Source organism: Oryctolagus cuniculus, chromosome 21 (assembly GCF_051225735.1).
Source record: "Oryctolagus cuniculus isolate XC-2025 breed Fujian yellow rabbit chromosome 21, ASM5122573v1, whole genome shotgun sequence".
Classification (NCBI taxonomy): domain Eukaryota; kingdom Metazoa; phylum Chordata; class Mammalia; order Lagomorpha; family Leporidae; genus Oryctolagus; species Oryctolagus cuniculus.
Genome location: NC_142887.1, coordinates 10,525,353 through 10,551,772, shown reverse-complemented (window position 1 = coordinate 10,551,772; position 26,420 = coordinate 10,525,353). Strand labels below are relative to the sequence as shown.

General features: G+C 52.5%; 1 protein-coding gene across 4 annotated transcripts; it reads left to right on the top strand.

Annotated features, from left to right (window-relative positions):
* The first annotated feature begins 3,238 nt into the window (after positions 1–3,238).
* On the top strand, positions 3,239–24,658 carry DENR (density regulated re-initiation and release factor). Of its 4 annotated transcripts, none has more exons than XM_089323187.1 (8): positions 3,242–3,355; positions 4,046–4,160; positions 17,210–17,229; positions 18,583–18,667; positions 20,615–20,698; positions 23,170–23,286; positions 24,109–24,248; positions 24,359–24,658. In XM_089323187.1, the coding sequence occupies exons 1-8, from the start codon at positions 3,281–3,283 to the stop codon at positions 24,401–24,403; spliced, it is 681 nt and encodes a 226-aa protein (XP_089179313.1). In that variant the 5' UTR covers positions 3,242–3,280; the 3' UTR covers positions 24,404–24,658. The 4 variants fall into 4 exon arrangements, with proteins under 4 accessions (XP_089179314.1, XP_089179313.1, XP_069922222.1 ...); XM_002722728.6 differs by lacking the exon at positions 3,242–3,355 and adding an exon at positions 3,451–3,495; XM_089323188.1 differs by lacking the exon at positions 17,210–17,229 and having other exon boundaries at positions 3,239–3,355.
* The last annotated feature ends 1,762 nt before the right edge of the window (positions 24,659–26,420 follow it).

Genomic DNA, 26,420 nt, shown 5'->3' with positions numbered 1-26,420 from the left:
GACCCAGGGCTCCCTTAGCTATGGTGGCTGACTTTCAGCAGAACAAGACTGTAACTGTCAGGGGCCGGTGCTGTGGTGCAGTGGGTAAAGCTGCCGCCTTCAGTGCCGGCTTCCTATATATGCGCCGATTAAAATCCTGGCTGCTCCACTTCCCATCCAGCCTCTGCTATGGCCTAGGAAAACAGTAGAAAATGGCCCAAATGCTTGGGCCCCTGGACCCATGTGGGAGACCTGGAAGAAGCTCCTGGCTCCTGGCTTCAGATTGGTGCAGCTCTGGCTGTTGTGGCCATCTGGGGAGTGAACCAGTGGATGGAAGACGGCTCTCCCTCTCTGTCTCCGCCCCTCTGTAATGGTCTTTCAAATAAATAAATAAATAAATAAATATTAAACAACAATGGTGATACCCAGGTGACACCATCAAGTCACTGGGAACCTGGAGGGTACAGGTGGATCCCTGCATCCTTTGCAGAAGCCCCACGGCCTCTGGGCGCTTGGCTTCCTGGTGAGAAGCCCCTGAGCTCTTCACCTCGGGTCACTCCCCGTCAGCAGGTGCAGCAGGTGCGGGTCACATCAGGCAGACTGAACCCGGAAAGTAGAACCCCCTGCTGGCCGCCGAGGAGCACTGCATGGACAATAAAAATGGAAAGCTAAGCAGAGGTGGTGAGGGAAGACCGAGATTAGCAACTGCAGGACCCTGCCTCCACCCCCAGGCAGCAAACTCAATCCAGGGCCCGGTATCCCCACCCAAGACCCAGAGATCCAGTTACTCAGAGGAGCTGCTTAGGGTGGGTGGGGCCGGGGCGGGGGCCTGGGTGTTTGGGAGAGCTGCCTCCCATCAGCTGAGCCCCACTGGAAGCCGCAGCATACGGAAGCCCGAGTCTACAGGGGTCAGCGCCTCCCTCTGTAGGAAGTGGAGCAGGAGACGGGTGAGGAACGAAACTGAAGACATCGGTCTCTGATACCAGCAAGGCTGGCCCATGTCCATGTTCCCCCACCTCTAAGATGCCATCGCTGGTAACACGCGCTTCCATTTTACACCCCCAAGACAGCAGAACGCTGCCGACAAAACTGTGGCCCGGCCGGCGCCGCGGCTCACTAGGCTAATCCTCCGCTTTGCGGCGCCGGCACACCGGGTTCTAGTCCCGGTCGGGGCGCCGGATTCTGTCCCGGTTGCCCCTCTTCCAGGCCAGCTCTCTGCTGTGGCCAGGGAGTGCAGTGGAGGATGGCCCAAGTGCTTGGGCCCTGCACCCCATGAGAGACCAGGATAAGTACCTGGCTCCTGGCTCCTGCCATCGGATTGGCGCGGTGCGCTGGTTGCAACGGCAAAAGGAAGACCTTTCTCTCTGTCTCTGTCTCTCACTGTCCACTCTGCCTGTCAAACAAACAAACAAACAAACAAAACTGTGGCCCAACGCCAAGACGCCACCGTCCCAGCACCTGGACGGACGATTGTTGGCATGTGAAAAGGCGCCTCTGGAGATGGGCGAGACACTGTTTGCTACTCCTGTGAGCTCCACGCATTTCCTCCTTTGGGCCTTGACGTTTCCTCCTGGGAATCAGGAACAGGAAACTACTTCACCGGGTGTTTCTACGGACCGTCAAACTGAGTGAGGGCAGGGACCTTGTTAGAGAGAGCGAGGACTGTGCCTCTGACTCCTGGCCATCCCCAGGGCCCAGCAACGCCTCGGTGCACCGTGGGAACTTAGGAAGATTTCTGGGATGAACCCACCTAGCCCCTGCACCCCCAGCAGGGCACGGTTCCGGGCACGTAGTGGGGACGGGTGTCAGTAAGTGGAGCTATTATTATTGGAGTTAAACATGCTTTGGTGGGAACAAGCTCTTCTCTTCCTCCAATGTCACCTAGAATTGTGTGTGTGTGTTGGGAGGGGGGCTCCCCTTAATTTTTAAAAAAGATTTATTTATTTATTTATTTATTTAATTTGAAAGTCAGAGTTACACAGAGAAGAGAGGCAGAGAGAGAGAGAGTCTTCCATCCACTGGTTCACTCCCCAGTTGGTCGCAACGGCCAGAGCTGTGCCGATCCGAAGCCAGGAGCCAGGAGCTTCTTCCAGGTCTCCCACGCGGGTGCAGGGGCCCAAGGACTTGAGCCATCTTCTGCTGCTTTCCCAGGCCATAGCAGAGAGCTGGATTGGAAGTGGAGCAGCCAGGACTAGAACTGGCATCCATATGGGATGTGGCGCGTCAGGAGAGGGTGTTAACCCGCTGCACCACAGCACCGGCATCAGCAGGGAGCTGGACAGGAAGTGGAGCCGCCAGGACCCCAACAGGTGCTCGCATGGGATGTGGGCACTGCATGCAGCGGCTTAGCCTGCTGTGCCCGGATCAGGCCCCAGGGTCTCCTTTTTTTTTTTTTTTTTTTTTAAGTTTTACAGGTAGAGTTAGACAGTGAGAGAGAGAGAGACAGATAGAAAGGTCTTCCTTCCATTGGTTCACTCCTCAAATGGCAGCTACGCGGCACTGCGCAGATCCGAATCCAGGAGCCAGGTGCTTCCTCCTGGTCTCCGACGCAGGAGCAGGAGCTCAGGCACTTGGGCCATCCTCCACTGCACTCCCGGGCCACAGCAGAGAGCTGGACTGGAAGACGGGCAACCGCGACTGAATCCGGCGCCCAAATGGGATGCTGGCGCCGCAGGCGGAGGATTAACCTGCTGTGCCATGGCGCCGGCCGGGGGTCTCCTCTTAATTCAAAAAAGGCGTCAGAGTGGACACGCTGGACGAGTCTCCGGTAGAAAAGGCTGCGCTAGGGGGCTTAGTGCACACACAGACCGAGCTGTGAACAGAAAATTAAAGGGCGGTGCTGGAGCAGGGGGCGCGGGGGACTCAGCGCGGCTCAGCGGCCCTCGGCCCATTTCACAGTCGCCACTGGCTAGTGATTGGAAGGATCCTCCCCAAACGCACAAGTGCACAGAAGCAAGGAGTCCCGAGACGGGAGAGACGGAGCCCAGCTCCAGGAGGCAAGACGGTGGCGAGGAAAAACCCGGTTTACAGAGCACCGGGCAATGGCGCTGAAGAGAAACCAAGCGCCTCAATCATCTGCAAGCCCCGGGGAGTGACTGATCCAGCAGGGCGGAGGTCGCTCAGGGCTCCAGGAGGTTCCCCAGACACCGGGCAGGGCTCCCCGGGCGTCTTAACAGGAGCCACTTCGCACGCAGGTGCGCGTCCGGCGCCCGCGACCCAGCGGCTGGCGCGTGCAGCGAGCGCCGCCTACTGGCCGCTCGGCTCTCGGCTGCTCGGCCCCGCCCCCAGAGGTGGAAGGCGCATGCTCTCTGCCTTCGCCCCGCCCCCTCCTCCAGGCTTCTCGCGACATCCGCCCAGCGGCGGCCCGAGTCTCGCGGTAAAAGCTGGTTGTCTCGCGGGACGCGCCTGGCCCACGGGCTCTCGGGCGGCCCTGGCCGGGGAAGAGGAGTTGCATGTGTCGCTTCAGCTGGCGGTAGCGGCGGGAGCGGAGGCGGCGGGGCCTGTGCGACCGCCCGGGTAACGACCCCTCGCGCCTCCCCGGCGTCCCAGAAGCTCGTAGAGAGCGTGGGCGGAGCCGAGGCGCTGCCCGGAGGCTGGGGGCCGGGCCGGGCCGGGGGCGTCTCCCGCACCCCCGCCCTCGGGGCCCCTCTGCCGACCCCGGAGTCGCCCCGTCGCCCCGGACCGGGCGGCCCTCGTCGCCCTCGTGCCCCTAGTGCGGCCGCCGTGCTCTCCCCTCATCCTCGGGCTCGGGCCACCCCGCCCCCTGCCATGCCCTCGCCTCCGCGCCCCTCCCCGGCCGTTGGCCGCCCCCCGCCCTGCGTTCGGGGCCCCCCGGGGGCCTCTGGGTGCCTTCCCGCTTCCCCTCCCAGCCCCTCGCCGTCTCCCGGGGCCGCCGTCGCCGGCTCTGGCCGGTGGCCCCCGGTCCTTGCTGTGCACTTGCTCGCGTGCCGGCCGGGCGGATGCGGGGCGCCCGACGCTGCCAGCTCACGGAGCTCGGGGTGGGCGCTGCTGCTCCGTTGGGGTCTTGGGCGGAAAGGTGAAGGTGTGTCCCTGTCTCCGCCCGCAGGATTGTGAAATGGCTTCTGACGTTTCCGAATGCAGCGGTGCTGACTGCAAGGGGGACCCTCGGAACAGTGCCAAGTTAGATGCGGGCTACCCACTCCGCGTGCTCTACTGTGGAGGCAAGTGTGGGGCTGGCGTTTGCCTTTTTTTTTTTTTTCCAAACGCGTTGTAATAGTTAAACATTGGACCCTACTGAGCTTTTTCTGCGTCTCTCTGATTTTTGTTTTTTCATTGTCTTCTTACTTGAAAGGCAGAGAGAGGTTTTCCGTGCGCTGGTTCACTCCCCAGATCCAGGTTTCTCATGTGGGCGGCAGGGACCCAAGAGCTTGCGGCATCACCCGCCGCCTCCCATGGCCTTAGCAGAAGCTGAATCGGAAGTGGAGGCGCCGGGACTAGAACCTGGAGCTCCAGGATGGGGTGTGGGCGGCCCACCTTCCCCCTCCGCTTGCGGTCTTTTCCTGTTACTTGGTGAACCCCTGCTCGGGGCAGGGCCCTGCAGAGGAGGAGGCGTGGGTTAGCGGATTTTCCCAGCCGGTGTGACCTGGGTCTTGTTCCAGGCCTGCAGGGGGATCCAGACGCGTGGGTCATTCCCTCATTCCGACTTTGGGCTCTCTCTCGCTGTTGACGGGGCTCCGTGGAAGAGGAGATGGGGAGAGTGCCCCAGTGGAAGGGACGGTGGAGAGGCGTGCGGCGTGTGGTGTGTGCGTCGTCAGTTAAGGAGTGCGAGGTGAGGGCAGTCTTGGGAAGTCTTCCCGGCCTGGGTAACGCACGGCTGAGAGTCAGTGTTTTCCCTCCGAGGACCTCCTCGTCTTTGTCGTCGTTGTTTTAGATTTGCTGATTTATTTATTCGAAAGGAAGAGCAACAGAGAGATCGTCCCCCTGCTGGGTTACCCTGCAGATGTCCACAATGCCAGGTCTAGGCCAGACCACCAGAGCCAGGAACTCCAGCCGGGTCTCCCACTCGTGTGGCGGGGGTCAAGTGCTTGAACTTCCACTATCTTCTGAGGCACATTAGCAGGAAGCTGGACCAGAAGTGGAGCAGCCGGGACTTGAGCGGGCGTGCTGAGATGGGTTGCCAGTGTTGAGAGCAGTGGTCAATCTGCTGTGCCACAATGCCCATCCCTCCTCTTTTTTTTTTTTTTTAAGGATTGATTTATTTGAAAGGCAGAGTTACAGGGGTGTGGGTGGGGGGAGAGAGAGAGAAATCTTACATATGCTCGTTCACTCCCCAAGTGGCTGCAATGGCTGGTCCTGGTCCAGGCCAAAGCCAGGAGCCTGGAACTCTGTCCAGGTCCCCCACATGGGTGGCGAGGGCTCAGACACTCGGGCACTCGGCCATCTTCCACTGCTTTCCCAGGCACAATAGCAGTGAGCTGGATCGGAAGCTGAGCAGCCAGGACTTGCACTGTCACTCGTGGAATGCCGTTGTCACAGGTGGCAGCTTATCCTGTTGTGACACGGTGCCAGCCTCAAAGTTCCTATTTTTTTGCACCAAATAAACTTATTTTTAAATTCTGTCCTTTTGTGAACTTTTTGTTTTCAAGATGATTGATTGATTTGAAAGGCAGAATGACGGAGATTGTCCATTGGTTGGTTTATTCCCCAAATGGCTGCAACAGCCAGGGCTGGGCCAGGCAGAACCAGGAACCAGGAACTCCCCCGGGGACACCTACCGCTGCCTGTCAGGCGCTTTAGTAGAAACCTGGACTGGAAGCAAAGCAGCTGGCACTCAGACCAGCGTTCAGAAATGGGATGCTGCGTTGCCGGCCGCGGCCCACCCTGCCGCACCACGGTGCCGGCCCCTTCGTGAACTTTCTGAAGTTGTGTAAGCGAGGATTCAGGAAAGGGAGGGATCTTTGTTAGAAGGTAGTAGAACGTTTTCAAGGAAGTGGAGCTTGACTTAATCTGCAGACCAGGGTGGGACGATGGGGTCGTTTGTGGGGAGACTTCCGACAGTGAGGAATATGTGAGTTTAAACCCTGGCCTGGTGGTGGCCAGTCTCATCCATGAAGTGGGGAGAGCAGTGGGGCCTGCCTCAGCTGGGAGGTGCATTAGAGTGCCTTGGGCAGAAAATAACAATGATGAGGGAAGACTAGTGCGTTGCATTTTGGAGGAGGGAGAACCCACAAACTGAAAGGCCAGTGTAGAAATGTAGGTTTGAGGTAAGTGAGTGCTTTGGTTAGCGTGGGAGCCGTGCAAGAGGAAATGAAGGGGTTAATCACAGAAAAGACAGAAGGGAGAAAGGTTCAGTGGATTCAGTTCATGTTTTAGAAAAATGCATATTTATTTATTTGAAAGAGTTGCAGAGAGGCAGAGAGAGGTCTTCCATCTGCTGGTTCACCCCTCAAATGGCCCCAGTGGGCAGAGCTGGGCCTGTCCGAAGCCAGGAGCCAGGAGCTTCTTCTGGGTCTCCCACGCGGGCACAGGGGCCCAAGGAGTCGGGCCATCTTCTCCTGCTTTCCCAGGCCATAGCAGAGAGCTGGATAGGAAGTAGAGCAGCCAGGTCTTGAACTGGCGCCCATATTGGATGCTGGCACTGCAGGTGGTGGCTTTACTCGCTACGCCGCAGCGCCAGCCCCTGGATTCCATATTTGTAAAGTGGAAGGATTGAAAGCAGGAGATCACCCCTACAGGTGAGGACTCTGGGAGGATTGGATTTGGAGATGGACGGTGGGCTCATTTTCCAGTTACGTGGATTTGCGTCTCTGCAGATGGAAGAATACACACACGTTATAGACGGGGAGTAAGTATCTGGGTTCTTAGCCGCAGAGGTGGTCGTTTGAGAATACGTGAGCGTTTCTCAGTCAAGGAGAGAGTAGGGTGGAAAGAGCCCTGGGTGTGCTTGGAGTGGGGTGAGCTGGGTGGAGTCTGTGGCTGGGTGGAGGGGTTGCTTAGTTGACGAGAGGTTAGGAAGCTTGGTGGGAATGTCTGCCTCTGGTAATCCCCCCCCCCCAGTAATTATGGGGTAAAACTAAGGGTGCAGGAAAAACTGGTCCAAGATGCCAGAATACAGATTCTATTAGGTATCTGTATGATGGCTACTATGGGAGAACGTTCTCTTTAAAGATTCGTTGTATTTACTTGAAAGAGTGGTGGAGAGAGTGACAGAGGCACTGGGCTGCGCTCCACTGCTTTCCCAGGGGCATCAGGCAGCTCAGCTGGAAGCCGGCAGCGGGACTCTGGCTTGAGGTGACCGCCACAGCACGGCCCAGGAAACAGCATTTTCCACTTGACAGCCACTGTGAGTAAAGGGTGAGACCTTCCTGTGTCAGTGCACGAGGACTGGGAAGTGGAGGTGGTTGAGGGGTCACGTCTGTCTAGGGAACACCGTCCAGTACAACGCAGGCTTCCACTTGGTGTTAGGTTTACTTGAACAGCCAGTAATGGAGATGGGTTTAGATTTGCCTTTTATTTTCCCTCTGACATTACCATTCTCTAAAAATGGTGGCCTTCGTTAACTAGCTTGCTAAGAAAACATGATGGCCTTGTTACTGGGATCCACATCACAGTGAATCAGCAGTTTGCAGCGTCAGGTTTTCTGAGTCCCTTTGATGCAGGCGGTCCTGGGCTAAGTTGTGTGGTCAAATACACAGCGGTGAGACTGTCCTGCGCTTCCTGTCAGTGCAGCTCACACGGGGTAGGTACCGGCGAGGGCTGGAAGGAAGAGGCAGGTAAGGGGCTGGTGTTGTGGCGTAGCGGGTAAAGCTGCCACCTGTGAAGCCGGCACCCCATGTGGGTGCCGGTTCAAGTCCTGGCTGCTCCTCTTCTGATCCAGTTCCCCGCTAATGGCCTGAGAAGGCAGCAGAAGATGGCCCAAGTGCTTGGGCTCCTGCACCCACGTGGGAAACTCAGGAAAGGCTCCTGGCTCCTGGTTTTGGTCTGGCCCAATCCTGGTAATTTTGGCCATTTGGGGAGTAAACCAATGAATGGAAGATTCCTCTCCCTCCACCCTCAGAACTCTGCCTTTCATATAAATAAAGTAAGTCTTTAAGAAAAAAAGGTGCAGGCGAGATTGACAGCAGGGAGATGGGCAGTAAAGGCCTGGGGTGATTGGCTTCCGTGCCAGCACTGACAGGTAGTGGTTTCTGCCCGCTGTAGGGAGTCCGGAACTGCGTCACAGGTGCGTCAAAGGGCAGTAGCATTCAGGCAGGCATTGAAGGGCACAAGGACTCATGCTCAGACGAAGTAATCAGGAACATGGGTGCAGCTGGGTTGCAATGAGGGCATCCTGAAGTAGAGGAGCAGGAACTGTACGGCCGTGTGGTTTGGGACCAGGTTAGCGGGATTTCGTTTGTCGGTGGTGCTAAGTCACTGGAGGTGTTAACAGAGAAGTGAGGTGGGATGAACCTGGAGCAGAGGAAAAGTTGAGGAAGGCAGGCTTACTGGCCAGGCCATAGGAAGACTTCAGGCAACATTAATGAAGCTTTAAGTGAGTGCTGTAATTAGGAAGCGTAGGTTGAGAAAGAGAGTCTTGTGGATAAACAGGACGAAGGATAAACAGGATAAAGCAGTGAATTAGACTTGAAGACGAGGGAGAAGGGAAAAATACATTTTATGAAAACTGTTGAAAGCAGTTTGTGAAAGCATTTAGTATTCTTGGAGTGCTTCAAGAAGAGGGAAACCCTCAAACAGAAAACCTAACTGATGAAAGAGAGAAATAGAAGAGAAAATGACATATTCCTTGTCAATTCTACCTCCTCCTCTCCTTTCCCTCTTTAAAAAAAAAAGATGCAAATTAAGACCGGCTCCGCTCCCAGCGAGAGGCTGAGTCGCATTGAGAGCAGCTTGGGTTCATTCGGAAAACGTCTCCTAAGCATGTGCACTCTGCCAGGCACCGGGCTCGCTCTACGGGAGTGTGAGGCCTGATTGTCACAGCCTCACCCCGAGGTCAGACAGGCTAGCATGTGAGCTGCAGTGTTCCACGTGTGCACTGCCGAGCTGACCTGACTACTGTGGGGTACAGAACCAGCTGGCTCTACCTGGGAGAACGGGAAAAAGGGACACTTTCTGAGTGGATTTTATGTTTTTGTATGTTATTTAAGTTTTATAGCATATAATACTCTTCTGCTTTTATTAAAGATAGGTTTCTGAATCATATGAGAGGTGGGGCCAGGATTAAAATCTGAGACAACAGCCATTACAGCATGAGATGTCAGTAACCCGCACGGGGCCTGGAAGCATGGATGTCCCTCGGAGGGACAGCGTGGACGGAAGTCGCTGTGGCTGGAGCGCAGGTGGCAGCAGTTTGTGTGTAGGAGCAAGAAAGGACGTTTGGGAAGTTGTTCGTCCGGGAGTGATGGGACCGGCTATGTCTTTTAGGACGACAGCTGTTTGGAAGGAAGGAGGTTCCTGAAATGGGTGAGACTGGCACAGACATCAGGTGGGAGCCCCTGGGCTATGAGGCGACTTACACTAGGGCTGTGGAACCAGGGTGAGACACGTTTTTGAGGACAAGTGAAAAGGACGTGAATGCGCGTGGAGGGTGAACTGGAGATGGAGTTGAGATGGGCAGATCCAGAACGAGCTCTCGGGCCCACAGGGCCTGTCGTAGCTGAAGTCGCGATTTCACTGAAGGGACTGGGTGTCGTCTCTTGTCTCCCATTTCCTCTTCCCTGTTCCCAAAATGCACTTCGAGTGCTGGTTGACCTTGTTTTCTCTGTCTTCTCATTCCATTCTGGCTTGGATTCCATTACAGGGATTCCAGGCGATTGACTTGGTGAAGGTTTGATGTACTGCCTGTGCCAGGCACACCACGCTGCACACAGGGGGATCAAAGCTTCAGGGAACTTTATGTGATCCTGGATGAATGTGGAATTGCAGCTGATCAGTGCCAGGAAGATAAGGGGCGTGATGGTCCAGTAGGGTGTGGTTGTGGATTTGCCCTAGTCCTGGGAGTCAGGGGTGCCAATCCGGGCGAGTAATGATTAAGTCAGATCTCTAGGATGAGTAGGTTGTTTGTTTGTTTGTTTTGTTTTAAGGTGTATTTTACTTTTTTTTGAAAGGCACAGTGACAGAAAAGGAGAGACAGAGATCTTTGATCTGCTGCTTCCTTCCCTAAATGACTGGGACTGGACCAGGCTGAAGCCAGGAGCCCAGAATTCCATCCAGGTCTTTCACGTGGCAGGTACTTGGGCCATCATGTGCTGCTTTCCCAAGTCTTCTGCTGCTTTCCCAGTGCATTTCCCAGGCAGAGAATTGGATCGGAAGGGGAGTAATTGGGACTGCAACTGGCTGGCTGATGTGGAATGCCAGCATCATGAATGCTGACTTAAGGCTTAACCTACTGTGCCATAGTGCTGGCCCCTGATGGGTTGTTAAGCCAGGTGAAGTGGGAAGGAACACATGCGGGGTCCCTGTGGCCATAGGGAGTGTATTTAGCTGAAAGACAGAAGGAAGACAATCTGGCTAGGCAGTGGCTGACAGCAGGAGGAGTGGTAGAATGAAGATGGAGATTGTAGGAGCCAGGCTAGCAGACTTTCCTTTTTTCTTTAAAGATTGATTGATTGATTTGAGAGAGGGACAGAGTGAGAGAGCTCTAAAAAAGAGAGAGCGAGGCCGGTGCTGTGGCTCACTAAGCTAATCCTCCACCTTGCGGCGCTGGCACACCGGGTTCTAGTCCCGGTCGGGGCGCTGGATTCTGACCTGGTTGCTCCTCTTCCAGTCCAGCTCTCTGCTGTGGCCTGGGAGGGCAGTGGAGGATGGTCCAAGTGCTTGGGCCCTGCACCCCATGGGAGACCAGGATAAGCAGCTGGCTCCTGCCATCGGATCAGCGCGGTGCACCGGCCACAGCACACCGGCCGTGGCAGCCATTGGAGGGTGAACCAACGGCAAAGGAAGACCTTTCTCTCTGTCTCTCTCTCTCACTGTCCACTCTGCCTGTAAAAAAAAAAAAAAAAAAAGAGAGCGAGCTTCCATCTACTGGTTCACTCCCCAGATGGCCACAGTGGCCAGCATTGGCAGACTGAAGCCAGGATCCAAGAGCTTCCAGGTCCCAGGTGGGCAGCAGGGGCCCAAGCAGTCGGTCCGTCTTCCGCTGTTTTTCCCAGGCCATCATCAGAGAGCTGACTTGGAAGTCGAGCAGCCAGCACTCGATCAGTGCCCGCATGGAATGCTGGCATCACAGGTGGCAGCGTTACCTGCTGCACCACACACTGGCACTGCAGTTTTGCCGAGGCCAGCAGACTTCTGTAGGCCATGTTGACTTATTTTGGTCTTTAGTCACCCTAAGAGCCTGCAGGCTTCTAATATGCAGGTCGGCAGTCAGATTTGCATTTTGGAAAGTTCATCGTATGAGCAGTGTGTTTGGCGGGAGACCTGTGTAGAAATTTTGGCAGTGCTCCAGGGAGACACTTGGGTGGAGAAAATGAGGCTGAGGATGGGAGAGGGAATTAGAAAATGGATCCATTATCAGGGATGGAGAAGGAAGGGTAGAGCTTCTGTTTTGTGTGACAGAGGGTGAGTCTTCCTGCAGGCTAGGTGGATGATGACAGCATGTAGGGTGAGCTGGTTTCTCTGACATTCTCAGAAGGAGGAGTGCAAGAACACGTTTAGGCTAGTGCTAAGGAGTGCTGGGGACAGCTGTGAGAAGAGGATGTCTCCAGATTGAGTAGATCCGTGGCTCTAATCTGGAAGGGACTCAAGACTCCGTGCGTGGTAGCCAGTGGAGCATTACTGAAAAGTTCCTGGAGTGTCTAAGAATCTATGCCTGGGCCGGCGCCATTGCTCACTTGGCTAATCCTCTGCCTGCGGCACTGGCACCCCGGGTTCTAGTCCCGGTTGGGGCGCCGGATTCTGACCTGGTTGCTCCTCTTCCAGTCCAGCTCTCTGCTGTGGCCTGGGAGGGCAGTGGAGGATGGTCCAAGTGCTTGGGCGCTGCACCTGCATGGGAGATCAGGAGGAAACACCTGGCTCCTGGCTTCGGATTGGCGCAGTGCACCAGCCATAACGCACCGGCCATAGTGGCCACTTGGGGGGTGAACCAATGGAAAAAGGGAAACCTTTCTCTCTCTCTCTCTCTCTCTCACTGTCTAACTCTGCCTGTCAAAAAAAAAAAAAAAAAAAGAAAGAAAGAAAAGGTAGTTTCTCCTTTGCAAATAGTAAGCTGTCAATGGAAGAAATTGAGGGTTTTTTTTTGTTTTTGTTTTTCCCCAAAGAAACCGTTTATTTAAGAAATACAGATTTCATAAGTACAACTTTAGGAATATAGTGATTCTTCCCACTGTACCCACCCTCGCACCCCTCATCCTCCTCCCTCTCCCATTCTCGGTCCCATTCTCCATTAAGATTTATTTTCAGGCTGGCGCTGGGGCTCAATAGGCTAATCATCTGCCTGTGGTGCCGGCACCCCGGGTTCTAGTCCCGGTTGGGGCGCCGGATTCTGTACCGGTTGCTCCTTTTCAGTCCAGCTCTCTGCTATGGCCCGGGAGTGCAGTGGACGATGGCCCAAGTGCTTGGGCCCTGCACCTGCATGGGAGACCAGGAGAAGCACCTGGCTCCTGGCTTTGGATCAGTGCGGTGCGCCAGCCGCAGTGGCCATTGGGGGGTGAACCAACGGAAAAGGAAGACCTTTCTCTCTCTCTCTCTCTCACTGTCCACTCTGCCTGTCCAAAAAAAAAAAAAAATTCATTTTCAGCTAACTTTATACACAGAAGACCATCTCTATACTTAAAGTAATGATTTCAGCGATTTGTGTGCACATGCGTATACACACACACACACACACAAACTGAGAAGTAGTTTTACGGTTAATGCTCATAATACAACTCATTGAGGACAGAGGTCCTGCATGGGAAGTAAGTGCACAGTGACTCCTCTTTTTAATTTAACAATTAACACTCTTACATATGACATCAGTGATCACCTGAGGCTTTTGACATGAGCTCTGGAAACCTCTTGAATGCATAATCTCCATTAGTATTTAGACAAGGCCATAAGCAAAATGGAAGTTCTCTCCTCCCTTTAGAGAAAAATACATCTTTGATGGCCACCTCTTTCCACTGGAGTCTCACTCACAGAGATCCTTCATGTAGGTCATTTCTTGCCATTCTTTCTTGGCTTTCCATGCCTGAGGTGCTGTCATGGGCTTTTCAGCCAGACCAGAATGCCTTAAGGGCTGATTCTGAGGTCAGAGTGCTATTTAAAGTGATTGTCATTCTATGAGTCTGCTGTGTGGACTGCTTCCCATGCTGGAACATTCTCTTCTTTTTAATTCTATCTATTATTGCCGGACACTTGATCTTATTTATATGATCCCTTTAACACTTAATCCTATCCATATGATCACTTTAACTCTTAGATGGCATTTTGGATTTGGGGTCCCATGGCAAGTTTTTAAACTGTACCCTTAGAAGTAAGTCTGTAGGAAAGTATGCAGAACTGCACAGCTTTACAGTCACAACTTCTCCTCCCTCTCTCATTTCTACTCTTATTTTCTACTGAGATCAACTTCAGTTGTCTGTATACATATATGATTAACTATGTCAAGTAAAGAGTTCAACAAATAGTGTGAAGAAGGAAAAACTGTTTGACAGTTGAGACAAGGGGCTATCAGAGTACCTGATAATAAATGCACAATCTGTGGTAATTGCTGTTGGTGATGATGGTGTCACACCCCCTCTCCCTCAGAAGTCTCAAGATGGGGACTGGCGTTCTGGTACAGTGAGTTAAACACTGTGACACTGGCATCCCAGAAGTGCCAGGTTGAGGCCTGGCTGCTCTGCCGTTGATCTAGCTTTAGGCAGTGAAGGATGGCCCAAGTGCTTGGGCCCCTGCCCCTTGTGGGAGACCTGCATAGAGCTTCTGCCTCTTGTCTTCAGCCTGGCGGCCATTTTGGGGGGTGGACCAGCAGATGCAGGATCTCTCATTTTTTTGTCTCTGTCACTTTGCTTTTCAAATAAACAATCTAAAAGAAAGAGATCTTAAGCTATTGTGCAAAGTGAACTACTCATTATTAGCTGTAACAAATGAAAACAGGTGGGGCCAGTGTTGTGGCATAGAGGGTAAAGCTACTGCTTGTGATGCTGCATCCCCTATGGGTGCTGGTTCGGGTCCTGGCTGCTTCCCTGCTAATGGCCTGGGAAAAGCAGCAGAGGATGACCCAAGCGCTTGGGCCGCTGCTAAGACCCAGCGGAAACTCCTGGCTCCTGGCTGGCCCAGCACTGGCTGATATGACCATCTGGGGAGTGAACCAGCAGATGGACGCTCTCTCTCTGTCTCTCCCTCTCTCTCTGTGACTCTGGCTTTCAAATAAATAATAAAGAAACAAAACAAAATAAGCAGTCAGCCCAGTAGTGGGATTATAAGTAGGTGGGGAAGCTACCTGAGTTCCTGCAGTCCATAGCTGATGCAGGCCCTGCAGTGACAGAATTGAACCAAAGTCCCTGCCAGCTTTGCAGCGAGGTCTTGCTCACATGAAAGAGGAGGAAAGGGAAAGTGTGCTCCAGAGAGATGATGGCAGTGTGCTGGCGTCAGTGAGTGTGTGCAGAGATGGCAGTGTGCTGACGTCTGTAAGTGTGCGCAGAGAGATGGCAGTGTGCTGACGTCAGTGAGTGTGCGCAGAGAGATGGTGGCAGTGTGCTGACGTCTGTGAGTGTGCGCAGAGAGATGGCAGTGTGCTGCTGTCTGTGAGTGTGCACAGAGAGATGGCAGTGTGCTGCTGTCTGTGAGTGTGCACAGAGAGATGGAGGCAGTGTGCCGCTGACGTCTGTGGGTGTGCGCAGAGAGATGGCAGTGTGCTGACGTCTGTGAGTGTGCGCAGAGAGATGGCAGTGTGCTGACGTCTGTGAGTGCGCAGAGAGATGGCAGTGTGCTGACGTCTGTGAGTGTGCGCAGAGAGATGGCAGTGTGCTGACGTCTGTGAGTGTGCGCAGAGAGATGGAGTGTGGTGACGTCTGTGAGTGTGCACAGAGAGATGGCAGTGTGCTGACGTCAGTGAGTGTGCGCAGAGAGATGGCAGTGTGCTGACGTCTGTGAGTGTGCGCAGAGAGATGGCAGTGTGCTGGCGTCTGTGAGTGTGCGCAGAGAGATGGAGTGTGCTGGCGTCAGTGAGTGTGCGCAGAGAGATGGCAGTGTGCTGACGTCTGTGAGTGTGCAGAGATGGCAGTGTGCTGGCGTCTGTGAGTGTGCGCAGAGAGATGGAGTGTGCTGACGTCTGTGAGTGTGCGCAGAGAGATGGCAGTGTGCTGACGTCTGTGAGTGTGCACAGAGAGATGGAGGCAGTGTGCCGCTGACGTCTGTGAGTGTGCGCAGAGAGGTGGCAGTGTGCTGGCGTCAGTGAGTGTGCACAGAGAGATGGCAGTGTGCTGGCGTCTGTGAGTGTGCGCAGAGAGATGGCGGCAGTGTGCTGGCGTCTGTGAGTGTGCGCAGAGAGATGGAGTGTGCTGGCGTCAGTGAGTGTGCGCAGAGAGATGGCAGTGTACTGGCGTCTGTGAGTGTGCGCAGAGAGATGGCAGTGTGCCGCTGACGTCTGTGAGTGTGCGCAGAGAGGTGGCAGTGTGCTGGCGTCAGTGAGTGTGCGCAGAGAGATGGCGGCAGTGTGCTGGCGTCTGTGAGTGTGCGCAGAGAGATGGAGTGTGCTGGCGTCAGTGAGTGTGCGCAGAGAGATGGCAGTGTGCTGCTGTCTGTGAGTGTGCGCAGAGAGATGGCAGTGTGCTGCTGTCTGTGAGTGTGCACAGAGAGATGGCAGTGTGCTGCTGTCTGTGAGTGTGCACAGAGAGATGGCAGTGTGCTGGCGTCAGTGAGTGTGCGCAGAGAGATGGTGGCAGTGTGCTGACGTCCGTGAGTGTGTGCAGAGAGATGGAGTGTGCTGACGTCTGTGAGTGTGTGCAGAGAGATGGCGGCAGTGTGCTGCTGTCTGTGAGTGTGCACAGAGAGATGGCAGTGTGCTGGCGTCAGTGAGTGTGCGCAGAGAGATGGTGGCAGTGTGCTGGCGTCAGTGAGTGTGCGCAGAGAGATGGCAGTGTGCTGACGTCCGTGAGTGTGTGCAGAGAGATGGAGTGTGCTGACGTCTGTGAGTGTGCGCAGAGAGATGGTGGCAGTGTGCTGCTGACGTCTGAGTGTGCGCAGAGAGATGGAGTGTGCTGACGTCCGTGAGTGTGCGCAGAGAGATGGCGGCAGTGTGCTGACGTCTGTGAGTGTGCGCAGAGAGATGGAGTGTGCTGTCTGTGAGTGTGCGCAGAGAGATGGCGGCAGTGTGCTGCTGACGTCTGAGTGTGTGCAGAGAGATGGAGTGTGCTGACGTCTGTGAGTGTGTGCAGAGAGATGGTGGCAGTGTGCTGCTGACGTCTGAGTGTGCGCAGAGAGATGGAGTGTGCTGACGTCTGTGAGTGTGCGCAGAGAGATGGTGGCAGTGTGCTGCTGACGTCTGAGTGTGCGCAGAGAGATGGAGTGTGCTGACGTCCGTGAGTGTGCGCAGAGAGATGGCGGCAGTGTGCTGACGTCTGTGAGTGTGCGCAGAGAGATGGAGTGTGCTGTCTGTGAGTGTGCGCAGAGAGATGGCGGCAGTGTGCTGCTGACGTCTGAGTGTGCGCAGAGAGATGGAGTGTGCTGACGTCTGTGAGTGTGCGCAGAGAGATGGCGGCAGTGTGCTGCTGACGTCTGAGTGTGCGCAGAGAGATGGAGTGTGCTGACGTCTGTGAGTGTGCGCAGAGAGATGGAGTGTGCTGCTGTCTGTGAGTGTGCACAGAGAGATGGCGGCAGTGTGCTGCTGACGTCTGAGTGTGCGCAGAGAGATGGCAGTGTGCTGACGTCTGTGAGTGTGCACAGAGAGATGGCAGTGTGCTGACGTCTGTGAATGTCTCCAAATGGAAAGCGGTGGCTGTGTCAGGAAAGGAATAGAGAGAGATAACTGGCTCCACTGGACCTTGTTGTGTGAAGAATTGTTTCCATGTTAGCTTAGTTTCAGACCTGCTGAAAGAGTTATGGTGTGGCCATGGTAGGTGTACGATAGTATAGTTTGATGTTCCATCAACTGCCAAAGACAAAGAAGAAATCAAGATGGTGTCATCTCAAGCAACCATGTACCTCTTACCTCAAACCTTGAAGAGCAGCATTTGCATAGTGGTACAGAAAAATGACCAGAAAAATGAGCAATGAAGTGTTTGTTAAATAGAAAAGGAACGGCGAGCCCGTTGGTGTGTCTGACGTTTCCATCTTCTTCTCTCCTCCCCAGTGTGTTCATTACCAACAGAGGTAAGTGATTTTGTTCTCGTTTTTTAACCTATGCATTTGAAGTCACCGTTAATTTTAAAGCTAGGTTAAGGCCGGCGCCGCGGCTCACTAGGCTAATCCTCCACCTAGCGGCGCCGGCACACCGGGTTCTACTCCCGGTCGGGGCGCCGGATTCTGTCCCGGTTGCCCCTCTTCCAGGCCAGCCGTCTGCTGTGGCCAGGGAGTGCAGTGGAGGATGGCCCAGGTGCTTGGGCCCTGCACCCCATGGGAGACCAGGAAAAGCACCTGGCTCCTGGCTCCTGCCATCGGATCGGCGCGGTGCGCCGGCCGCAGCGCGCCGGCCGCGGCGGCCATTGGGGGGTGAACCAACGGCAAAGGAAGACCTTTCTCTCTGTCTCTCTCTCACTGTCCACTCTGCCTGTCAAAAAAATTAAAAAAAAAAAAATTAAAAAAAAGCTAGGTTAAGAGCTTATGAAGCATTTTCTATTATTAGATTTAAAGTTTCAACTTTCTATAATTTTAGAATATTTTTCTGGTCTTAAAATTTCATTCCTTTGGCCAGCGCCGCGGCTCACTAGGCTAATCCTCCGCTTTGCGGCACTGGCACACTGGGTTCTAGTCCCGGTCGGGGCGCCGGAGTCTGTCCCGGTTGCCCCTCTTCCAGGCCAGCTCTCTGCTGTAGCCAGGGAGTGCAGTGGAAGATGGCCCAGGTGCTTGGGCCCTGCACCCCATGGGAGACCAGGAGAAGTACCTGGCTCCTGCCATCGGATCAGCGCGGTGTGCCAGCCACAGTGCGCCGGCCGCGGCGGCCATTGGAGGGTGAACCAACGGCAAAGGAAGACCTTTCTCTCTGTCTCTCTCACTGTCCACTCTGCCTGTCCAAAAAAAAAAAAATTTTTTTTTCATTCCTTTGGACTTTGAGTTACACATGAACATCTTTTTCATTTGGCTGCACATTTTGGATTTTTGTATGAAACTTGTGAATAGTCAGCTAAGAAGACAAGAGTGACCTTAAAGCCAGAATTCAGATGTCCAGGTAGAGGAAAGAAATAGCAGTATAAATTACGTGTAAGACTTGGGAAGTCAGTCTTACGTACCTAAAGCGAGAACGAGATGTTCTGTTTTTAATTTTTCCTCGTTTTCTTGTGTCTGATGGAGAAGCCAGTTGCGCAGGGAAGAGGTGCCTAACCCTTCCTACCTTGTACTTACCTTGGGGGTTTCCTGGTTGGGTACAGACTGCCTGTACGTAAGGAGGCAGGTGGCTGTGGTTGGTTTTATTGTTCTTTATATAGCAAGTATAAAAAATGATTTTTAATTAAATATGTTGGTTGCAAATGCTCTGTTGTGACTGACTTTGTTCTTTGTCCCTCCCAGTACTGTGAATATATGCCGGATGTTGCTAAATGCAGACAGTGGTTAGAGAAGAATTTTCCAAATGAATTTGCAAAACTTACCGTAGGTATGGACATTTTCTTTCTCCTGGAACTTGTGTACCGGAAGCAGATGTGTCGATGGCGTGATTCACAGATTTGAAAGTCCTCCTTGGGTAGGGTAGGGTGTTAGAGAATGGCAGTAATTATAAAACTGCAAGTTCTCTCAGACCAGATGGGACTAAGACTCAGCTTTCTATGTGAAGTGAATGGCTCAGGGACACGTGTGTGTCCCGCCTCTCTGTGCGCACACTGCGCGCCACACACTCTGGTTCTGAGGATAAAGCAGTCAGAGCCCCTCCTGCTCTCAGGGGAGGTGCTTCCTAGAGGAGGCCACAGGTGAGCACAGCAGTGTGCAGGGAGTGCTGACAGGAACAAAGAGAAGATTTATTGGGAGGGAATTTGAAACGTCAGCATTCTAGGCAGCAAACACAGACAGTGTAAAGGCCTTGAGGCAGACTCACTCTGGTGCGATCAGGAAGCAGCAAAGACACCTCTGTGTCTGGAGCTAATCAAAGCAGGAGAGTTGGATATGGAATCAGGCAGTGGAGGACCGAAAAAAATTTTCTTTTTGGAGGCCGACACCGTGGTGCACTAGGTTAATCCTCCGCCTATTGCGCCGGCATCCCATATGGGTGCCGGTTCTAGTCCTGGTTGCTCTTCTTCCAGTCCAGCTCTCTGCTGTGGCCCGGGAAAGCAATGAGGATTGCCCGGGTGTTTGGGCCCCTGCTTTGGATTGGCATAGCTCTGGCCATTGTGGCCATTTGAGGAATGAACCAGTGGAAGGAAGAGCTTTCTGTCTCTCTCTCTCTCTCTCTCTCTTTCTCACTGTCTGTAACTCTGCCTGTCAAATAAATTAAAAAAAATTTTTTTTATTTTTTTCAAGGCAGAGAAATAGATCTTCTACCCTCTGGTTCACTTCCCAAATGACCAGGGCTGGGCCATCCCAAAGCCTGAAGCCCAGGAATTCCATACTGGGCTTGCATGCTTGGATCATCCTCTGCTGCCTTCCCAGGCACATGAGTAGGGAGCTGGATTGGAAGCGGAGAGCCAGAACTCAAACTGGCGCTCTCATACGGGGTGCTGGTCTCAAGTGATGGCTACACCTGCTGTACCACAGAGTAGGCCCCAAGGACCACATCTTGTGAGGAGGACCTTGTAGGTCAAGTCTTAACTTTGACTTTGAGTGAGCTGAGGCTCTACTAGAGGGATTTGAGCAGAGAAAGATGACTTCTGGCTCGTGTTCCAACAGCGTCACTTTGCTGTGCTGAGAATGGACTGAGGGGAGCCGGTTCTGTGGCATAGCAGTGAAGCCGCTGCCTGTGATGCTGGCATCCCACGTGGGCACTGGTTCAAGTTTCACATGGTGAGGGTGGGCATTGCGGTACAGCAGGTTAACCCCGTCTCATGCTGGAACGCCTGGGCCCAGCTCAGGCCTCCGCCTCTGACCCAGCTTTCTGCTGATGTACACCCTGGGAGGCAGCAGGTGGGATGGCTCAGGCATTTGGGTCCCTGCGACCCATGTGGGGACCTGGATGGAGCTCCTGGCTTTGGCCTGGCCCAGTTGTGACTATGGCAGGCATTTGGAAGTGAACCAGAGGATGGAAGATCTGTCTCTTTTTCAAAATAAAAACACATTAAAACAAACAAAACACAGCTTTGTCCTCTAGATGGAATTCAGAAAAGCAAAGGTTAAGAAAAAAGTTTAGTATTAGTGTTGTATGTGCCTCTCATTTGGTTTAAAAAAAAAAAACACTGATCCTCCCATATCAGAGACATTGTTTTCTCTCTTTTCGTTACTTACGGTGACTTCAGAATGAGGTTTGAGTAGGGATCTGACAGAAATGATCATCTGCTGTGCAGTCTCCAGGCTCACTTGGTGGTTACAATGCCTTGTTATACGTGAAATCGCGCTTTCTTTAATGTAAGTGTGCTTTTAAATTTCATTTTCATTTTTTTTAATTTCGTTTTTCTAGAAAATTCACCCAAACAAGAGGCAGGAATCACTGAGGGTCAAGGAACAGCAGGGGAAGAAGAGGAGAAGAAAAAACAAAAGAGAGGTAAACCCTGAATCCACGTTCTGTTTGTACACCTTCCCTCTGGTGGGAGGTAGCAGTCATTAAAAGGGCTCCCAGAGTGAGTGACAGCTGCCTGTTCCTTAGTTCCGTGTGTATCATTCAGAGGGTGAAAATCACTTCTCAGGATCGTAACTGGATGTAGTATGACTTGGGCTTTATGAGCACATTGTATGTAAGAAAACATGCTTGTTTGCCCTGGATGTATGTAAAAGCAAGCAGCTTGCTAAAATGCCTGCGTGTTGTATGTAAGTGGGGTGAGGACGTTCCTTTCAGCGTGTTGTACTAAGTGGAGTGAGGACGTTCCTGTCAGCGTGTTGTATGTAAGTGGAGTGAGGATGTTCTTGTCAGCGTGTTGTACTAAGTGGGGTGAGGACGTTCCTGTCAGCGTGTTGTACTAAGTGGGGTGAGGACGTTCCTGTCAGCGTGTTGTACTAAGTGGAGTGAGGACGTTCCTGTCAGCGTGTTGTAGGTGAGTGGGGTGAGGACGTTCCTGTCAGCGTGTTGTACTAAGTGGAGTGAGGACGTTCCTGTCAGCGTGTTGTACTAAGTGGGGTGAGGACGTTCCTGTCAGTTTTTCCGCTCCTGCTGGTGCTCAGTTGGACACTTTGTTTTACAGCTGCTCTGTGCACTTGTCTCTCCTCCTCCTCCAGCTAATTCCTCGGCCCTGGATCCCGGCCCTGCCTTTTTCCTCGTTGATTATTTTCCCCTGTGACTCAGATTAGCTTGCCGATATTTTGAGGACATCTTTAAAGAAAGATTTCAGGCATCTTTAAAGAAACAAAGATGAGGCCGGCGCTGCAGCTCACTAGGCTAATCCTCCACCTTGCGGCGCAGGCACCCCGGGTTCTAGTCCAGGTCAGGGCACCGGATTCTGTCCCGGTTGCCCCTCTTCCAGGCCAGCTCTCTGCTGTGGCCAGGGAGTGCAGTGGAGGATGGCCCAAGTGCTTGGGCCCTGCACCCCGTGGGAGACCAGGAGAAGCACCTGGCTCCTGGCTCCTGCCTTTGGATCAGCGCGGTGCGCCGGCCGCGGCGGCCATTGGAGGGTGAACCAACGGCAAAAGGAAGACCTTTCTCTCTGTCTCTCTCTCTCACTGTCCACTCTGCCTGTCAAAAAATTAAAAAAAAAAAAATTAAAAAAGAAACAAAGACGAATCTGACCCAAAGCCCCTTCTACCTTAAGCTTGCTCTTTTTCCCTAGCGGGACCTCTCGACGCCTGGACTCGCGGTCACCCTTGCTGCTCGCTCCTCGGCTGCCCCACCCCAGGCTGTCCGGGTGGGTCCCGGGGGCCCCGCGGTCGCTGGGGGAGAGGAGCCCTGGTGCGGTCTGCGCCTGTCGAGGTGCGGTGCTCCCTGGGCTCCTGCATCACGGCTCCCCTCCTCTGCCAGCACTGCTCCCCAGGATTCTGTCACAGGCCCCCTGCATTCTCGCTCTGCGTGTTCTGGGTGATTGTCTCGTCCCTGATGTACCTGCAGATGCTCACAGCTGCACTCTGGACCTGCTGTCTGCTCTGCAAGTGTGTGGCCCCCAGACAGCGCCAGCGTAGCACATGCAGACCGAAGCTTGCAGGCCCCACTCAGCTTCTTCAGTCCCGTGTTTCTGTAGTGACCCCGTGACTTACCTGGTCGCTGGGCTGCAGCCTGAGCACCATCTTCGGTTCCCTCTCTTTCCCCCTTTAGTCCATTCTCCTCTCACTTACCTGGCCTCATTCCTCCCTTTGTCTTGTGCCTGGTGACGCTTACGTAGCCATTGCTTTGGTATAGATTTTGATGGGTGCAGGAGCCTTCTCGTGGGCCTTTCTGGTCAGGCCTTGTGTTCACAGATCCTGCACGCTGTGGTGACCTTGATGAAGCCTAGAGCTGGTTATTTCGTTCCTGCACGGTCTTTCAGGCCTTCTCTTCCGCAATAGGAAGTCCAGTGCCAGAACCTGATGTACCAGTCCCCGAATGCCTGGCGTCGGGATCTGCTCCATGCCGTCAGCACCCTTCACTCCGCTGTGGTCTCTGAAAGCAGCGCCTTGTCCCTGTCCCCCTCGTTCTCGGGAGTGCCCTTTCTTCTCCAGTGCTTGTCTCTTCCTGGGTGCTTCCTGCACTCTGGAAGCAGAGCAGTTGGCAGCTGGTACTCTGCAGGTCAGCGCGGTGCCGTGTTCTTGGATCCCGCTGTGGTGTGTGTCCAGTTGCCGTCACTGTTTAACTTTTGTCTCCTGCTGCTAGACTCTGGGTCCCAGGAGGGCCTGGTCTCCGGAGTCCTCAGCCCAAGGGTGAGGCCCACAGAGTTCATTCAGGGGTTCCATGCTTGTGAGGGTTTTTTAATTTAATTTAAAAAATTTTTTTTTTTGTTATAAGAGAAGAGGAATGTGAACCTTCTGAAAATTAGAAATCAGCAGTTTAAACATTTAATATTGTTTATGATTTTAAAAAATGATTAATGTTAAACTCTTTCTTATTAAATAAAGGTGGAAGAGGTCAAATAAAACAGAAGAAAAAGACAGTACCACAAAAGGTTACAATAGCCAAAATTCCCAGAGCAAAGAAGAAATATGTGACAAGAGTATGTGGTCTTGCAACTTTTGGTGAGTTCAGACTTAAGAATGTTTAAAATGTGTGAACTGTTGTTTCTCTCTCTCTCTCTCTCTCTGGCATTGTGAACACATCTCAGGTCTTTTTTGCTAAGAAGATACAAAATGAGATTTTGCATTTTAATGATAGTTTCAAAATCAGATTTTGGAGAAATGTAAAAATCTTTTGTAGGGGGGACAGATAACTTTCCCGTTTCTGAATTCCTGCTTGGGCACCTTGTTTGTGGATGAGGAGGGCTGGTGGGGTTCCCTGTGCCATCTCCCGGTGCTGTCCCTGTCCTCCGTGGGCCTGGTGGCAGAGGGCTGCAGGGTGGCTCTGGCAGTAGAAGGTGAGGGAAGCTGGAGGCAGCGTCTGAGCCCCTCAGCGCCTGGAGGCCTTGACCGAGTAGTGAGATGGGGGTGAGAGTGACAGCACGGGCTGAAGAGCAGTTCCTGGACCGCATTCATCGTGTGAAGGTCTAGTTCTCTGCTGTGTTTCTGTTTTGAAAGAATTTAGACCAAAGAACTTCATTCCTACTTGGCAGTGTGTAGGTAGTGCTAGGAATCAGTGTGTTCCTGGGTTTATTGTGGTCTTACTCTATGAGTCAGGAATAGTATACAGTATACTGTTTTCATGTACTGAGTTTTTATTTTAATTTGAGTTGCTAAGACCTGCTTCTGGAATTTGTAATTACTATTCTGGAAGGCATGTAAAACCCATTAACACCATCTGTTATGAATTTAAAATACTGATTTAATTTCAGAAGGACGCAATATCTTTGCATAATTCCAATTATAGTCTTGCTCTTTCTTTTAAAAAAAAAAAAAAACACACAGAAATTGACCTTAAGGAAGCACAAAGATTTTTTGCGCAGAAATTCTCCTGTGGTGCCTCAGTAACAGGGGAGGACGAGATCATCATTCAGGGAGACTTCACAGATGACATCATTGACGTCATTCAGGAAAAGTGGCCGGAGGTGAGTGTGTGGGACATGCGCGCCTGTGGAATTAAGTGTTTATAGCAGCTTGCTTCCATTGTTCCTGCTGGACACCACAGTCACAAAACCTAATAATTTGTGTTTTATAGGTGGATGATGACAGTATCGAAGATCTTGGAGAAGTGAAGAAGTGATTCTGAAACTTGTCTGTATTTAATGATCTGAACTGAGAATTGATCTGGCCAAAGGGAGAGAGGCCTTTTAATTTTAAAATCTATATATTTATCCTGCAGTGAGACTGTTGGCGACCTTCGTTCTCGGCATCTTCACTGTTCTGTACAAGGCTGCTTGTTTTTTTATTGCCAAAGTCTAATGAACAAGGGAGACCGTCATGCTCATGCATGGAATAGAATTAGTCACAATAAAACATTTTGGTCATTTGGTACTGACTTTTTCTCTTTAGCTTTTCATTTTTGGAGAAACACTGTAGACTTTGTGGGAAGCATCTCTGTTGATTATTTTACTTCACAGTAACATGTCTCCTGGCTTCCGTGGTGCGAGTTCTGAGGTGGCTGAGCCCTGTAGACTTGTGGTTGATTTGCCTTCATTTTGCCATGGCAGTCTGCTTGGCAGACATGACAGCATCCTCCTGGCAGGGACAGTTCACGCCGATCTGGAGATACCGTAAACCCTTTAAAGCCTTAGAGCAAGTGTGCTGACCCCTGCGCTGTGCTGAAGTAGTGATCGTCTTGCCTAAAGCTTAAGGGTCAGAGGGTTCGTCACAGAGTTAGTTACTCATAATGCCAGAAAACTGCAGGTGATAGCAAAGGAACAGTTGGGACATGGTTATGTAGTGGAATATTGCGTACATGTTTAAGAATCGTATTCTCCAGGAACACTGGATGTTTGATCATCTTGAGTGGGGACAGACCCCAAGTCCATGTTTGATCTTCCTTGTCGTCGTCCTGAGCGGAAGGCCACGCAGGAAGGCTGGAGTCCCTGCTCTCACTGCGTTGTGTGAGGAAGGTCCTCCTATTCACAGGAGCATGTGCCCGCCTCAGCGTGTAGTCTGAGAAACAGCCAGCGACGTGTCCTCTCGCAAGAGAAACCTGGGAAATTTTAAAAATGAATGCATTGGACGAATTTGAACTTAAAGTCAGGTGCTGCAGATTGGAGACTTGTGGTATTTTTAATTGCTGTAAACACCTTTAAGAAACTTAGAACCCATGAGCCCATTGTTATTACCATGCAAATAAAAATTTTGAATGGATTTTTTTAATAGTCTTAGAAAAAGATATGTAATAAAGATGTAAGTTGTAAAATGAAAATCTGTGATAACTGAATTTTACCAAATACGAGTACTTAGTGAAGCAGACCTGTCCCGGATCTGGGAGATGTCCCTGTGCGGTGTGAAGATTCCTGTCTTCACAGTTCTGGCAGAGGTAGTTTCAGTCCATAGGTAGCCAGCAGTGGCTGTTACTACAGGAAGAAGCAGGATTTAAAACTGTCCTTGTGTGTTAACTTGTGAATGTTTTTCTTCGACTTGATACTTGAAATGCGACAGGGGGTTCCAGTGCTGTGGCACAGCAGGTAAAGCCGCCACCTGCAGCGCCAGCATCCCATATGGGCTCCAGTTTGAGTCCCGGCTGCTCCATTTCTGATCCAGCCCTCTGCTGTGGCCAGGGAAAGCAGTGGAGGGTGGCCCAAGTCCTTGGGCCCTGCACCCGCGTGGGAGACCTGCAAGAAGCTCCTGGTTCATGGCTTGGCGTTGTGGCCATTTGGAGAGTGAACCAGTGATGGAAGACCTCTTGCTCGCTGTCTCTCTCTGTCTCTCTGTGTGTGTAACTAACTCTGCCTTTCAAATAAATCTTTTGAAAGTAAATAAGTGTGACACGGGGGAGGAATTCAGCCCGCTGGCTGAGCCACCAGCATCCCTCAGTGGAGTGCCTGTAGTCGATTCCAGTTTCCCAGCAGTGCAGACCCCGGTGGGGGGCGGTGTTAATGGCTCAAGTATTTGGGTTCCTGCCACTCTTGTGGGAGACCTGGATTGCATTCCTGGTTCCTGGCTCCCAGCCCCTGCCCCAGCTCAGCTGGGAAGTAAACCCCAATGGGAGTCCTGCCAGCTTCCCCCCCCCACACACACACACTTTGTCTTTCAGAATAAGTAAAGTGCAACACAGTTTAACCTCTGATTGGTGTACTCACGGGGAA